General features: G+C 39.7%; 1 protein-coding gene across 1 annotated transcript in view; it reads left to right on the top strand.

The window, feature by feature from the left end:
- TRPC7 (transient receptor potential cation channel subfamily C member 7) overlaps positions 1-15,181 on the top strand; it is a 79,518-nt gene that overhangs the window by 46,630 nt on the left and 17,707 nt on the right. Inside the window, exons 4-7 of the mRNA XM_074838271.1 lie at positions 535-699; positions 6,550-6,766; positions 12,236-12,469; positions 14,381-14,645. Coding sequence (XP_074694372.1) covers positions 535-699; positions 6,550-6,766; positions 12,236-12,469; positions 14,381-14,645 — 881 coding nt within the window. The remainder of the gene's footprint in view (positions 1-534; positions 700-6,549; positions 6,767-12,235; positions 12,470-14,380; positions 14,646-15,181) is intronic.

The raw sequence follows: 15,181 nt of genomic DNA, 5'->3' as shown, positions 1-15,181 counted from the left end.
ACCAGCCAGACCTCTTATAATTTACAGGAGAAGGGGAACCATGGAGAATGGTTCACTTTGGGTCCATATGCAGTGAATAGAACAATATAATATTACTGCTGTCTTGAGCTACTATTTCAATGGCCTACGTCTTTAGCAAGTTATCAGAGGTTTTTTTCAGCTTGACATCAAAGTGCCTCTCAGTTCCTTTTCTGAATCTCAACGCAGAGTGTCTTACCTCAAGAGGTAACTTGCCAACAGAGGCACTTTGTCAGTACTGGCCACTGATGGAGGTTGGACTTTGGCCTAGATGATCTGTTGTCTCACAAAACTTTTATGTAGAGAAGACAAGAAGTGGAACTGAAACACATTCTGCAAGTACTTGGGGATTTTGAGTGACTCATTTGCAGTTTTCTGTTTGTGACACCATAAGCTGTGTTGGACAACAAAGATGTGCCCTGTCTTGTTCCACTGACAAGTTCAGCAGATTATTCACCAAAATCTCAGCCTCTTCAGACAATGCTACTAATACTTCCATTTCTGTTTCTCTTACAGTTTGTTGCTCATCCTAACTGCCAGCAGCAATTGCTCACCATGTGGTATGAAAACCTCTCAGGCTTACGGCAGCAATCTATAGCTGTGAAGTTCTTGGCTGTCTTTGGGGTCTCCATTGGCCTGCCCTTCCTCGCCATAGCCTACTGGATCGCTCCCTGCAGCAAGGTACAAACTCATTAAGGTGCATGGTTTTTATGGGCGTTTCCATCCAGGGCTGGGAATGAAGTCACATATTTTTCTGTAACGTCGATGGGAAGTGATTCATGCTATCCTCTAAGATTGCCCCAGAGGACAGCAAGCTTGAGGTGTTGCTTGATATACACAAATGGAGCTATTAGGCATGGTTTGAGGTTTATCTTTTTGAAGAGGGTGAGACAGTGGGTGACAAGAAAAGGATAGGAACAAGAAATGGATAGGAGATAATAACATGAGAGTGAGGTGAAGAAAGATGATAAAAAAAGATACTTCCCAAAATGGGAAATAACTAAAGAAGATCTTGGTTGCCCTTTGTTAACCCTGATGTTTAAACTCTTGTTCTCTTTATGTACTTTTTGCTGCAAGTTCCTGCCTTCTTCAGGGCTCCTTTCTTCCCTTTCCTTCTTTCTGATCTTGTATTTTTAGTTAGTGGAACATTATTACGGCACATGGGCCTGAAATTCTGGCAAGCCCCAGGGGACTGCTTAGCTGCTGCAGAGAAGACTAGACTTAATCATACAATCATTATGGTTTTGAGGGAAAAGATGACGAAGCTTGGAAAACTGCCATGTACCTAAATATGGCTGTGCTATGTCTCACAGCATCAGATGGAGCAGGAGAGTTTTGCTGAGACCTAGAGGTCAAAGGACCAGAACCAACCATTAGTTTAGGTAAAAGTTTGATTTGTTTGCAGTACGAAATCCATAGTGAGGTTTCCATCCTAAAAGAGTCTCCTCAAAAAAGTGGAGATAAGTAGGTGTGTGGCAGAGTGATAAAACACTTTTTTCACTACTCTTGCCACAGAAGAAAGGAGTGACGGGGGGAAGATCATTTTGCATTCAGCAATAGCCAACAACACCATCTATTACAAGGCAGAGGTCTTCAGCAGGAGGTTTATCAAAGGTACTTAAATTTGATCAAAATGACCCCTGGCACTGGTAATGTATTCAGTCTTGAAAGCATCTTCTCCCATTTCCTTTAAAAGCCAATGAGGAATCCTTTCTAAATTTGTCAAACCAAAAAAAATTATTGATCCATGGATGAGTATTAAGGAAAGACTATAATTTGAAAAGTTTTATGTTAGTGTAATCAGACAAACCTTTTGAAAACAGTCTTCCAGAACATCTGAGGTAATAAAACATGTTTAAGGCTTGGTGTCCTCCCAAATATCTCCAAGAAAAGTACTTTCTCTGACAGTAATTGAGAATACAACTTCATTTTCTCAAGGTTTGTATCAACACAAAACCCCACAGCTTTTATGAATAGTGGACAGGACTCGGGAGTTTCACACAGAGAAGTGCATGTGAAAGCTGAGCTGTGTTGCGGGTGGTTTTCGTTAGGTCATAGAGAGAATTCATGTGTGGTATTACCAGGTTGATTCCGTTATGTCAGGCCTCAGTCTGGCAGGGATTTACGAAGCTGTTTAATTTCCTTCACCTCTGTTGAATGTGCTGGGAGTTGGCACACCAGCCAACAGCAACATTGGTGGTGTATTCTCAGAATTACAGAGGTTGCATTTGAATATAGCAATAGGTGGGGAGAACAATTAGACTAGAAATAAGTGGAGAATTTAAATGAAAAACATAAAAACTAAAGGGGAAAAACTGAGGCAAAAAAATTCAAAATAAACCAGTTTTACAGCAGAAATAAGAAATGATTGAGAAAGTTATTTGGTTTTAATTTCTTATTAAAATTTTTTAAAAATGGAGACGGGGGACTTAACTTTTCATTGACTGTGATTTCATTACACTAAACTTTTCGTGCATTCTCATTTTTCAATGTCCTTTTCACCCCGCTTCAGACTGTGAAAAACCATACATAACCTTCTATCATAAAGTCAAATTGAAAGTATTTTCAGGCAGGAATTGTCTTTTAATGCATGGGTTTGCATTGATCAGAACAATGTAGTCTTGATTTTTGATTGGGGTCTGTGATAAAAATAACAGAATCATGAATGCATTTTCCCCCCATGAATCGGTACCTCACCCAAAATTGTCATTATTAAGTTTAAGGGCTGAGGGTTGAAGCATGAGCCTTGTATCCTCTCACAGTGTTATTGTAGACAATTTCACATAGGCAGCACATCCACTGAAAGGATGGTGATGGCAACAGAAGATTAGCGTGTGATGCTCTGAGCAGTCCAGTTTTGCCCTGGTCAATTTTGCAAGTGTTTTTTTTTTCTGGTTTCAAGTCATGGAAACAATCTTGATGTTACACAACTGGGTAATGAAATAATTTTTCCATAGTAACAATCAGCTAAGATATTTAACATAGATCAAATCAGGCCTGTCTTAAAAGACACATGGATGCCCAAGCATGTGTCAGGGACTTATTTCTGGACTAAGACAGTGGGAAAAATGAAAGAAATCTCTGTAATGTGAAATACTACTTGTAGGAGCTGTCTTGACCAATACTCCTGTGTATCACATTCTTAAGATGTATTGGTCAAATTCTGCAGTTTCACGTATGATAATAGAGTAATTCGTATCTCAAAATAATTCCTTCACTGTTGTATCTTAGCAAGGAATAGGTTTCCAAGCCTTTATTCCCTAACAGAAAATATTCTTTAATAAAGCTCTGCAGGGTTAGAATATACCATACCAAATACCACCCTCAGAAATGTGGTAGGTAGTATTAACTGAAGTTTGCAACTGAACTCTTAAGTCTTCTTTTGCATTCAGTTGCACAGAGCTGTCTTTATCAAAAAAAATTTCAGTGGCAGTCGTTCATTCACCTCTGGATGCACAAACTCTTGACAAGACCCACGGCGTGTAAGCCCATTCTATCCTGAAATATTTGTGTTGACTCATCCATCTCATGGAGGCCATGACTCTGAAATGAACTGTTGCTTTATATGCTGGCATCCAAAACTTGTTTCACTGGTAATCAAAAACGAAGATAAGAGATCAAATGGAAAAATTGCACAGTCTGCTCCCCAGAAACATAATGACAAGAGCAAGCGGGTTTGTTTGGACTGTCTGCAGAACTTCAAGTATTTTCCTTTTTCTCTGGTTGGTTGAAGCACACATTCAGATATTACAACACTAACAGAGATCATTCATACACAGCCCTCATTGCCTGCGTTGTTCTCTGGCTTTCACGTAGCCTTGTTGGGGATATATGGACCATAGCTCCTGCTGCGACAGACTCAGCATTGTTTAAGCACTGAAACGTTAATGGTTCACTCCACCTAAAACTGTACCTGTACTCTGGGTATTTTCCTCCCAAGTTAGGCTACATAAAATTTCCACAGCAATATTCTTCATGCTTCTGCTATGAGCACAGTGCTGAAAATAGTAATGGCTTTTTTCTTTATGTTGCTTCTATATCTATTTGTTCCTGTCTCTTGGAGTAGAGATTAGTTTGCATTTGGAAAACTTTGTTTCAATATCACATTTTATATATTTTCATCCTGACATGTCTGCATGCTTCATTATTTTCCTATAATACAGCTAGGATACTAAGTCATGAGATGAGCTATTCTCTTAAGAATGAACCTTTGTATTCATGCACTGTCAGTGTCTCTGTCTTAACAGTGACAGCCAGGCACTTCCCTGCAATCCGATTTGATGAAAGATGATATTCTGATTTCAAAAAGTAATTGAGAAACTGATACATCCAAGTAGTTACACACCTTGAGTTTAATTTTACCATGTTGCTTGAAAAACATATCTTATTGCCTGGAGGAATTGACACTTCATTGATTTTTTACAGAATATTCTAGTCAACACTTTCACCTCCTCTAGCTCTTGGCTAAAAATCAGATTTCTGAGGAGATATGAAAAGCATCAGCTCAATAAAAAAATTGTAAGCTTTACACAATAATAAAGGGGATAAAATGCTGCTGTAACATTGACTAAATGCACACTTTTGTTAAATCAGTAGAGAACTAAGTGAAATTACCCACAGAATTAATTTGTTTCTGTAATACATGGGATTATGTCTCTGATAACCGAGGCTGTTTTACTTTAATCTCAGGTCTCTTTTTTGAAGTTTCTACAGACAGCAGAAAAAGACTAATTATTTGGAGGGAATTCATGGTTCAATAGACAGTGATTTTTCCTCTTTGAGTGAATTCAGGGTAGAAATGAGTCTTGTACAGATTGCAAATGCACTTTATTAAAACTTTGTGGCCCCATATGCCCATAGTAGTTGTTCCATTTCACTCTTGCAATTTGAGATCTCCCAGACAGGTCATATGAGGAAAACATCTGAGATTATTACTGTATGGGACATCGTTCAAACATAATCCATCACCTCACCAGTTCTGTACTGAAAATATAAGTAAAAAAGCATAAATCTACCCAACACCAGCCATAAAAAGCTGTTGAGAATTAACACCACACCAAGGTTTACAGCAGAGGAGTGAACTAGCATCACAAGTGCTGGGATTAGTTTTAACACACTTCATTTACTCCTACATCTGCCATAATATTCCCAGACAAGATCAAAGAAATGTTGGGTTTGATTCAGTGCAATATCTACCCACTTAAACACATCCTTATTGACCTCATAAAAAAGCAGGTATATTAATAAGGGTGTGGGGATAGAGCAGACTTTTTCATTTTCTTTATTGGAAAATCTTTGTGGTATTTAGAAACATGCAAATTTTCCAATAGGATTTACTATTCTGTCAACTTCATAAAAGATTTACTTGACATTTTAAAAGTGCAGAGAAAAAGAAATAAGACCCACAATCATAAGGCTTCCTTTAAATTTCTGCTAGACATAAAGAGCCCTGCTTTTTACAATATTTCCTGCTCTGCAATGGCCAGAGACCTGGGCTCCTTTGAAAGAAGATAAGTAAGAAAACAAGGAATTTCCTTTTTCAGTCCTTTTTCATATTTCCTATGAAGTTTTATGATCAAGACAGTAGATATTAAGAACATTTTGAGGATACCTTGTCATCAAGGGAAATGAATCCATAAGCAATATACTGCAAAAAAAAAAATCATTTTCTTTGAGGGGGGTTTGGAAAGGGTACGTACAGGATGGCACTTCCATTGCTGTCTGTTGTGTCTAACGCCACAGGCATTGGTCCTTGTGCTCCTAAAAATGCTTCTACTCTGACATCCTTCTGCAGTAATGTTTTCTTAGATCTCAGAAAATGTAAAATGAAATGAGTGCTATTTAAATTAATGAACAAAGAAAGCCTTTCAAGAAGAATGGAACAAATATTAGCTATAATGAAGAGGTCTGTTGCTCTGATTCTTGTCTTAATGTCTTGAAATAAATCCTTGTGTTCTGGGGAGTGAATCTCCAGATTTTGTAGTAATTATGAAAGAAGACTCTCATACCAAAGCATATTAAAAGCATTACTAAAGAATCTTTATAAACAGAAGGCTATTTCCTACACATTGTTAATGAACCAAGAATTCAGCATTAATAAAAGACTCTAATATGCAACAATGTAAGGATGAGAAGTGGGCCCATCATTAGGATTTATATTGACACACATGATTACATTCATATGACACATATACACACAAACATGTCTCATATAAATGTCCTGTCTCTTCATTTTCCACTTACCATATGGCCAGGACAATTAGATTTTGTATGTGGGTACAAAGGAGCAGCATAAGATACTGCCATGCATAGAAAATTATCCAAGGGGCATAATTTGAACGGCAATGCATCATGTCTAGTAATAGCAAAGAACAACTTGAGCAAATCTAAACTCCATTTAGTTCATGATCTAGAATTTATTTCTGAATCCTTTTCACCTTGGGCAAATGGTTCAACCTTTTATAGGAAAAAAACTTCTAGTAAGTGGATAAAGGAAAAAAAATATTATGTCTTGTGTATGTTTCATTGCAGTTGGGCCGGACGCTCCGAAGTCCTTTCATGAAGTTTGTGGCACATGCAGTTTCTTTCACAATCTTCCTTGGACTGTTAGTAGTGAATGCTTCAGATCGGTTTGAAGGAGTAAAAAATCTCCCCAATGAGACCATCACGGATCATCCAAAACAAATATTTAGAGTGAAAACAACTCAGTTCTCATGGACAGAATTGCTGATCATGAAGTGGGTATTGGGTAAGCAAAACCAAAATGTCTACAAGTCCTCCACGGAAATTCAACATGACCTAGGAATAGACAGTGACAAGACAAAGGAAAAAAGAAACAAACAAAAAAACCCCCACAGCAACCCACCCCCCAAAAAAACCCCCCAAACCCTCCATGAGGTTAGTTAGAGGTTGATGGCAGTATTTGGATTGAAGCAGGATCAAAGACGACTTTGGTCTTGGTCACTGATTTTGAAAATATTGAATGATGCTTAGCAAATTCTCACTTCCCTGATTTTCCACTTTCCATGGTGAATGCTGTACACGCTGTCTGTTTGCCTCTGTTGGTTTAATCATTGCATCTCAAAGAGGGTAATATAGTCATAGGAACTTATAGCTTCACTATACGACACTTCTCTATCTAAAGTGAACAGAAAGAAATGTGTGCACTGGGACATAGGTGACCACCAGCCTATTTTATTACCCTGCCATGAGGTCCTATTATAATTCCCTGAACCTCAGTTTCTTTATCTGCAAAATGGGTATATTGTTATTTACTTTTTTGTAATGCACTCTGAGATCTAGTGATGAAAACTGCTAGGCAAATAAGAGCTGGATTTTATGAAACTCGTTGTATGAAATTTTTACTGGTGAGAGAAACAGCACAGCACTCAAGTCTTTTAGAAGAAATTAAGTCATTGAACAATATTAAAGTAGGGATTCATGTGGATGAACCCTTCACGTGTACAAGTTAAACCTCCAGGGAGTTTTAGGCAAATTCAGATGCGTTACTTTTCCTATAAGCATAACTTATTCCTGGCAGGTCAGCTACCTTGAGTCACTAATCTAAACAAGCTCAGAAGGATTTATTAGGAAATTGAGCTTATCGACTCTGCAGAATCTTTGCCTCTTCTGTATCTATTTTTTCTCACCACCATGATTTTGATTCTTTTCTTGCAGCAAATAATTCCACTGTTCCATAAGTACTGATGGCATTAAGCCCCCCTTGAAAAATAGGATAGGGTTGCTCTATCTGATGACTTCCTGGCCACCATTTCTTTGTTCCCTGTCCCCGCAATAATCAGAATCCCATACAGGATATTAGGCTAGAAAATACTGAATAGATGCCAGACTGGATAGAGTAAGTCTGTAAGATACATTTTTTAAATTATATTAAAGCAGTTGGACAAGATGATTAGATTTTAGACTAGGTATTCTTTTCTTATAGGCAGTAGGTATCTGTCTGCCTGGTGGGTTCCTGAGAGATGAAGAAGAAAACATTTCATTTAAAGCAAAGGTTTTCACTTTTCTGGGAGAAGAAAGGTGATTCATTGTACAGACTTCTGAATATAATGAGATTTTCTAATGACTGCCTACATCAGCACTGACAATCTTCTCTGGCCATTTTACCTGTCTGCCTACATAAAGCTTCAAATAATGTTTCAGCAGCACAAAGGTGAAAGTTTGGTGCACGCGGCCTGCAGACAGCTGGCACGGGGGCTTGGGCACTTGTTGAGCCCCATATGTGACCCTGAATTTTATGGACTGCAAAAAACACTAAGGGTGGCAGACTGCCCAGCTTTTTGGCGCAAAAATCTTACAGGTATTGTATATGTAAGTAGAAATATAATTAAATAAAAATAAACACTGTAGATAAATATCACAGGTAAAATTGCCAAGACATGCTTTTCCAAAGAGGCAAGTGTAAGTAGACAGTAAGTATATGTTAAAGTATAATAAATCTAACTCTTGTATACAAATATAAACAGCTATATTTAATCCTACTTGGCAACACCTGCAGTTGCTGTTTTCAGATTCAACAGTCTAGGTGTGCTACCTGCATTTTGATACGTAGTATAATCAAAAAGTGTCATTTTATTTATTCTCATCTTGTAAATCCCTTCCTTCTGTTTCTGTTCTTTCTTTTTTCCTTCATACTGTGGCAGCAATGATGAATGCTGATGACACATTACTTGTTCCAACCATAGCAGACCATTTTTGAGAAATTAGTTTACAGGTCCCTGATCTTGGTTCTTTTTTGGGGAGAAAATTGGCTGTCTGAGTTATCTGGCTATCAACCATAAAATTATGACGCATGTCCAGAATAGCATTATTCGAGGATAATGTGATACATTAGCATAGCATAGTGTGATCACGAATGAGCACAACCTGTGATAGCAGTCCCTGCAATTAATCTTGCTGGAGATAAGAAATTTGATCCACGGGTATATATTTTAAGAGGAAAACTACCAATAGGAGAATTTCAGACTAGAATTATGCAAAAAGATACTATTGCCATCTCCTGCTCCCAACTATTTCTAATGCAGGCAAGTAATGGAATAAACCTAGCAGAGGCAATGACTTTCAGCCAGGCAAGTACTTCAGCCTGCTCCAGAAATCCACATCAGAGGCTTTACTTTCCACGAGTCTGCACCTCTGAAATGGCTGTAGAGCACCATTGGCTCAGCCAGGTAATGTTAGTAGCCCTTTACACATTCCCATGAACGGCCAGGTAGCATTGTAGGTGGGAGAACATCTTTTTGGTCTCACTCCTCTTTGTTATGAATGAGCATCCAAGGGCTGCAGATTATAAACCTGTTAGCGTGGAGAAATATCACAATGCTCTGAGAGAAGAACTTGCCCCTTCACACATGGGGCACGGCAATTTTGGCTCATGCATCTGTGGTTCACTGCATGCCTTGGCCACCTCTCCCCCTGTGGCCACATCTTCCCAGGAGATGGGATTTTCCTCATGAGAGATATGGACAAAAACATGAGCTGAAAGCAGGGAGGTTTCATTTAGAGAGACAAAATCCCCACTGCAAAAGCAGCCAAGGTAGCAGTTAAGCTCTGGGTAGACACAATCTGAGCACAACTCTCTCTCTTAATCCAACAGCCTTTGGCTGATCCAGGAAGGCTCAAAGGCAACTCTGCAACATCAGCTGCTTGTGATTTATGTACCAGGCCAGTGTTTATAAAACATCTGACAAACTGTTCCTTTTTGTGCACAGGTGGTGAACAGCACTTCTTGCACACTTCCATTTTTTGTTCCAGATGGGCTGTACCTGTAGCTTGACTCCCCTTCCCCTGCTGAAACCAGAAATGCCCATCAAGGTGACATTTCTGATTATCCCTGCTGTGGGAGAACAGGCACAAGAGACACGCAGGAGCTGGAGAGCAGAAGCTGCTCATATCGCACCTCTCTGTGTGTCAAACTCAGGGAAACGGCCTCTCCCAGAGCCATTTGGGGCCTCAGAAACACCATAGTGAAACGTAATCACATCCTGGCAAACCTACTTTGCGTAGTTGCCTTCCCTTATTTCTTACATCCTATCTTATGTCCCATCCCCTGAATTTTAGCTGCTTTTTCTCTTCTCACTATTTTTACTTAAGGAGAAGCTTTGAATTACTCTCTCACAATGTATCTACAATTACCCAGCAGTACTGACCGAATAATTACTGTAACTTTTCTACTTGTCCTGAATAGACATTTTTCCATATGTATGGATGAAAAATGATTGCCACACAGTTGGCAAAAAGAATGATGTAAATTATAGGCCAATAGTGTGATACTTTCACTGAGTGATTCTAATTTTAGTCAGCCTACTCAATTTTAGACATTCCTTACTTCATTAGTCTGTGAATTAGGTATATTAGCTGACCAAGATTAGAAATAAATTTGGATGGAAGAGTTAATATTTAAACCAGAAAAGACATTTATGGACATCAATGAACAAGTGTTTTGGTGGGCAATGTTACCACACGTGTGATATTTCCTGAAGTGCTTTAGTACCTTTATATAACATGCATGCGTAATGCGTAGGGCTAATGTCTCCTATCTATCACTTCTGGGATACCTTTTTTTTTAAAGCTAGAAATGTTTCTTTAATATTTCATCCTCGCTCCAGGACAGTTCTTGAGAAACCAATTGTTCCACTTTCTCCCTTAGGCTATTTATTATTAAATCTTACTCATGGTGAATGATGTCTTGAGATGAAGTTCCTGCTTTTACTCAGCCAAGCACCTGTGAACTCGAGGAGAAGAGCTGGGAGGTCCCTCTCCTGCCCTCCCTCTGGCTCTGCACAGCACTCAGCAGACCTCAGGCTCTCTCCCAAGACAGATCTATACGGGGCATAACCTATATCATGTTCATATCCTATATCGGTACATCACATCAGGCATAACCTATATCAGTACATCTCCAAGAACGTGCCTGGAGATTCCAGGGCTATGGAGGTCACAGGCTAGCTGTGCCTTGGCTGACGGTGGTATCCATAGCTTAGATTTCCTTTATCTCTCAAATCCTTCCCTGTGCATGGGGACTGACAGCGGCAGTTCATTCCTCCACCCTCCGGCTAGATTCACACTGATTTGTTTTCTTCCCTGTAACCCAGCCTTCGACTGTGTCTCTTGGCACACCATGTGCTTCCAGGAGTCTCTGAAGTAGCCAAGCAAATGCATTTACATGCCACACCACGAGAGCTTCCAGCAAAGAGGATGAAGAAGGGTTCACAAAAAGGACAAGGTTGCAGGAGGCCACATGGAAATTGGCAAGCACTGCTCCTGCTTGATTAAACGTGAATTTTGCTGCTGCTATGGAAACAGGATTGGGTAGAGTGCAGGAAATATTTATCAGTGGGTTAAATATTCCAATATTTTAGCTATTCAGAAGCAAGATTTTGGTCCTGGAGCCCTGCTGTGATTGAAAGTTGGGCAAGTTAATGAATTTGACCTGAGCTCTTGGCTCTAGTTTGCCCCTTGAATTCACCTGTCCTCCCCAGCACTCCCCAGTAGAATACAGATGTCAAAATGTTTGAATTTTCTGGGTTTGGCATTTAGGTTTATCTAAGTCTACTGTCAGAAAGATCCTAAATTCAGGCTGAACTCAGTGTTTTCAGAGTGGTAAATCAGACTTTAATGTATGGAAATTCATTATTATTTATTATACAAAACTTTATGAAAAGTATTGCAAGGGCAGAACTTCTGTCTTACTTTTTCTCTAATCATACTGGATCAGATTTTCTCTCTCAAAGATCTGTTTCCATTCTCAAAACAGACCCACCACTATTTTAGAGAAGGAGAAAAACATCAGCAGAGCAAGCAATACCATCTTCAGTAGCACAGTTCAGCAAGGACGTTCTGGGAACAAGAGAGGAAATCTACATTTTTTTTTTCCAAATAGATCAGCAGTAGGATTTTCTAATGTCTTCAGTATTTCTGAACTGTGCTTTCTCTAACATCACCAGAAATCTACTTTACCATTGACTCATATAGCAAAATTTTGAAATTTCTACCTCATATGCACAAAAGGACTTATAAGCTTAAATTTTTTAATAATTTTTAAGAAAAAATGACACGAACCAATCTCATGAAATTCAGTTTAATTGAAGAGTTATTTGCTTGAGTATTAGAAGCCACTCTTAGCCAGGAAACGGGTCTGTCTGAACACAAAAAGCACCTTCTGTGTTTGTCAGTTAAATGTGCTCTGTCCTTTCCACAGGCATGATATGGTCAGAGTGCAAGGAGATCTGGGAAGAGGGTCCACGTGAATATGTGGTGCATCTCTGGAACCTGCTGGACTTTGGGATGCTGTCCATCTTTGTGGCATCGTTCACCGCCAGGTTCATGGCTTTTCTCAAAGCGACTGAAGCACAACAGTATGTAGATCAGTACGTTCAAGATGATGACCTCAATAATGTCACCCTTCCCCCTGAAGTTGCTTACTTTACTTATGGTAAGACGCTTTTTGTTATCTAATGCTTCCTGTTCTTTTAGGCTAATGTGTGGCAGTGCTGAAAGCAACTTTATTTTTGTGATATTTATGTAGATTTTTTCTAATTAAACTAATTCTTCTCAGACCTACCCATTTCAGCCATCTTCCTAAACAGTCAGAAAGGAATTGAGATCTGAGCCTCATTCAGTCTCTTATCTTGTGCTAAGGCTGTGTTCAGGTCAATCACATCCTGATAAAATAGCTTGAGCAACAAATAATCAGGAACTGGGATTGAGCAGAATATGATTTAAATTACAGATGAATGAACCTGCTTGGTTTTCCAAATGTAAGAAGGCAGAGATGTGTGAACAAACACAGGATCTGGAGCAGCATTTCTGACTGTTGGTGCACTGTGCACCTCTGTTACGTCCAACACCTGCATCATGAAAACACAAACACCAGTTATAGCCATAAGCTGCTGCTCCTCCAAGACAGAAACTTTATCTTTGGAGAGCCTATATCATGTGTAAGTGCTAGCATTTGGAAATACAAGCAGCAGCATAGCCTTGACAGCATTGTTTTTGATGGCTGAAATGGTTTTTCTCTGATATTCACAAATGAATAAAGCTTTGCAGCCCAGTGTGATGACTGGATTCATTACATGCCTCTGCAAGCTTTAGAGGTAAACCTGAGCAAAATCCATGGGAATTTTTGCTCACTGAGGGGCTGCAGAAGCTAGAGGGCTGGGCACAAAGCAACACCATTTGCTCTCTAGGCTTGTAAGGTAGTTATTCTAGTGATGTGCTTGGGCTGGAGAGGAAGATCTGGGGCAGGAGACTTCATCCACTGTAGATGTGCACCATGCAGCACCAGAGACACGTACCCTGACCCCACACCAGGCTGCACAGCCATGGGCTCGCTGGTGGGTCTGTGAGCTGGTCACAGTGGTCCAGCCTCTTGCTCGGTGTGTCCCCTCTGGAGGTAAGCCTCCCCTTCCCTGCCCAGGCAAGCAAGAGACCTCTGAGGTGACGGTGTGGTTTTCCTCTCTCTGGTTTGCCGCTGACCCATTTAAAGTGAGTCCATGATACAAAGGCGCAAAGGGTCTGGAACAGAATGTCACAATCAGATCCTGAGAATTCCTCCATCTGCTGCTTTTCCTTCGGTTCAAATTACTGGAAATAATGCCTACATTTGCTGCTGTGTCCTTAAAGACGTCACATGTTCCAGCTCTGAGTCACAATCTTTTCATCAAGAAGCTCAGTTGATGCAAGGACACTTATAAGCTATATTAATACAAATGTTCAAATTTTCAGTAGATTAAATAAATGATGCATATCTGGTATCAACAAGAAGCTTTTTAAAGTAAAAATATTAGAGTGACTGGATTGCCAGAATTGGTTTTAATTTAAAGATAACATGAAGATGATACACTTGATGGTTATATCTGCTTTATCTGAACAAATCCTAACTTTCTTATCTAATGGTAGGGATAGAGAGCTCAGACTCCCTCATACTTCCTTTCCAAATACTGACCCAGTGCCATGTATCCAAATTTATAACCAATCTCCGCTGCACTGTAGTTTTGGTTCTCCATCTCAAGGGCTTCAGTTGGAAAAGGCAGAGCATAGCTAATGTTCGACTAGGAAATGGAAAATATCCCATTCGTTTAAAGCCATGCTATTTGTTTGCTGTGTGGCTTTAGTAAATCCCAGCTCATTTCTCATTTTTACCATGTGAAAAATACAACTAATTCTTCTCACCCATATTTGTACAGCACGCTGAGGACTTCATTAACCAGTTGTTCCAAACTTTTTTTTTTATTTTAACTCCTGGCCAAACCCAAGATTCATTCTTGAAAAGGGGTCATTTATCATCATAACTTCCATCTAACACTTTTTGTTACTAATACCTAGTGTACATGTATTGTTTTAGCCAGGAACAAGTGGCTTCCCTCGGATCCTCAGATCATTTCAGAAGGACTGTATGCAATAGCTGTGGTACTCAGCTTCTCCCGCATTGCTTACATTCTTCCAGCCAACGAAAGCTTCGGCCCCCTGCAGATCTCTTTGGGGAGGACTGTGAAGGATATCTTCAAGTTCATGGTCATCTTCATCATGGTGTTCCTGGCCTTCATGATTGGAATGTTCAACCTTTACTCTTACTACCTTGGTGCAAAATACAACCCTGCGTTTACAACGTGAGTATCTATGGAAAAGCAACTGCTCTTCAAGGGTTCAATCCGTTTTGGTTCATTGCTGCTTCAAGGTTTGCTCAGATAGTTTCTACTCCAGGCGTGTGGGGAACTCACACCCAGATTTTGCCTTGAAAACTTGTACCACAGCCTCCAGCCCTGGTAGTCAGTTCAAGGCCTGAACGTAGGGAGACATGTAGTGCAGAAATAGTTATTTCTGGAAATCGGCATAACATATCAGGAAAATATTTTGGGAGACATTCAATTTAATAAGTCCAGAGAAGCAGTAGAGAAGAGGTTAGACCTAAGATTATTGGTTTTAAAACTGCAAGCCAAAATGTGTGCAAAATAAGAGAGGATTTTGCTTACATGAGGTCTGTTTTAGGATACGACCTGGGCGCAGCTGTGATTATTAGGTGCCCATCTGCAGAGCCAGCTGCTGGTTGTGATGCTCAAAATAGCAAACCAAACCAGCATGCCTAGGCCGTCTTTCTTAAATCCTGGCTGGGTACTTTTTAGTGGAGGTCACATGAAAGCTGCAC

The sequence above is a fragment of the Strix aluco genome, chromosome 13, assembly GCF_031877795.1.
Source record: "Strix aluco isolate bStrAlu1 chromosome 13, bStrAlu1.hap1, whole genome shotgun sequence".
Lineage (NCBI taxonomy): Eukaryota > Metazoa > Chordata > Aves > Strigiformes > Strigidae > Strix > Strix aluco.
This window is presented reverse-complemented; position numbering and strand designations above follow the sequence as displayed.